Raw genomic sequence first — 1,532 nt, 5'->3', positions numbered from 1 at the left:
ATATATATATATATATAAGACGGGCTTCTTTCAGTTTCAGTCTACCATATCTATAGACAAGGCTTTGGTCGGCCCGGAGCTATAATAGAAGACACTTGCCCAGGGTGCCACGCAGTGGGACTGAATTCTACTAAATTCACTCTCACGGGGCATTGTTCGCTCTGAGGCTGTAGTAGATACACTTGCCCAAGGTGCTACATAGCGGAACTGAACCTGAAACCACGTGGTTGCGAAGCGAACTTCTTGACTACCCAGGCCCATTGTATCGCAAAATAAAATCGGAATGGTCACAGCAAGAATTCATTAGTTGTAGATCTCTTAGATCTACACACCTGTTGCAACAACATAATACTAACGACCAACTGACTAGCTTTCTTTTCAACACTTATGTCAGTAAGCAGCACATCACAACATATATAGATTCCATCACAACAAACATTTATCAACTTAAAGCAGACGATTTTTTTCTGAACTTCAAACCATTGCTGAAATAATTTTAAAATAGCATGAAAATAACATTTTTCCATAAAACATAGAAATAAACTAATTTGTTTTTGTGAAAATGTTCTAAACAAAATATTGTTGGAGAAAAAATATATATACTTACTTTATAAGAGTCAGTAACAAGTAAAATATTGTCAGTGACACCATCTATGCATGCTGCCATTTTGAGTGATTCTGGTCAATGATCATTTGCGCATGTGCATACAGAATCGTCTGCTTTCCAGGGAAAGTTTATCTACGGATGTAAATCCGAACCATAATACGTATTGTTTTTAGGACCAGTAGTTTTTCTATGAAAAGAAATACTAACCATAACTCGACTTGACTGAACTCGTTCAAGCGTGAAGGTTGGGAAAGACATGATCGGTTGGCAAGTGGCCAGCATCTGCTTAACTAGGGAAATTAACAATTGACATTCATTATTGATGGAAACCTGTCTTGTTGTGTAGAAAGTTATATTTAGAAACAATGATCATACTAACACTTTCAAATAAATCAGTTTAAAGGATGTATAAAGTAATATTAAAAAGAAATTAGTTTTGCCCCATAAGCGACAATATTAATACCTTTATTAATTATTTTCAGCGTTTTTTTTCTCTCTTTTATTATTTTCACCATTGAGAGCTGTTGTTGCTTATGTTGTTGTTGTTGTTGCTTTATTAGCTCCAAATCAGTTTTGACTGAACACACGTAACATTTAAATATCTCTGGAGGTTTTTTTTTTTTCCTTAAGAAACAAAATCTTTATTTCAAAGTACTTTCCGAGTAAAAAGGGAAATTTAATCCAATCACAGAATATTCAAATGTAACGAGAGAAATGGTAATTTGATCCTACAATATCATGTAATCAGTTTAAATGCCATCTATTATCTCAATAACCTATATAATATATTGGTCAGTCTCTTCATTATTTCTGTGGATTGTTAGTGCTTGGTATTTATTAGTGTGGGAACGATTGTGATGGAGGACAGAAAACAGGGAAGGGATAGAGACGAGCACTTATGCAGACCTAGACCCTCCCCCCCCCC

The 1,532-nt window shown here is 35.1% G+C and overlaps 1 protein-coding gene across 2 annotated transcripts in view; it reads right to left on the bottom strand.

Annotated features, from left to right (window-relative positions):
- LOC106878595 (nicotinamide phosphoribosyltransferase) overlaps positions 1–746 on the bottom strand; it is a 44,121-nt gene extending 43,375 nt beyond the window's left edge. For both annotated transcript variants that reach the window (XR_008264006.1, XM_014927851.2), the window contains exon 1: positions 608–746. Coding sequence is in view for 1 of the 2 variants with exons in the window: in XM_014927851.2 (XP_014783337.1) it covers positions 608–667 (60 nt within the window). In the remaining variant the exon portion in view is untranslated. The remainder of the gene's footprint in view (positions 1–607) is intronic.
- Between the last annotated feature and the right edge of the window lie 786 nt (positions 747–1,532).

This window comes from Octopus bimaculoides, chromosome 4, assembly GCF_001194135.2.
Source record: "Octopus bimaculoides isolate UCB-OBI-ISO-001 chromosome 4, ASM119413v2, whole genome shotgun sequence".
Classification (NCBI taxonomy): Eukaryota; Metazoa; Mollusca; class Cephalopoda; order Octopoda; family Octopodidae; genus Octopus; species Octopus bimaculoides.
Note: the sequence above shows the minus strand (reverse complement) of the source record. Positions and strands in the feature narration are given on the sequence as shown.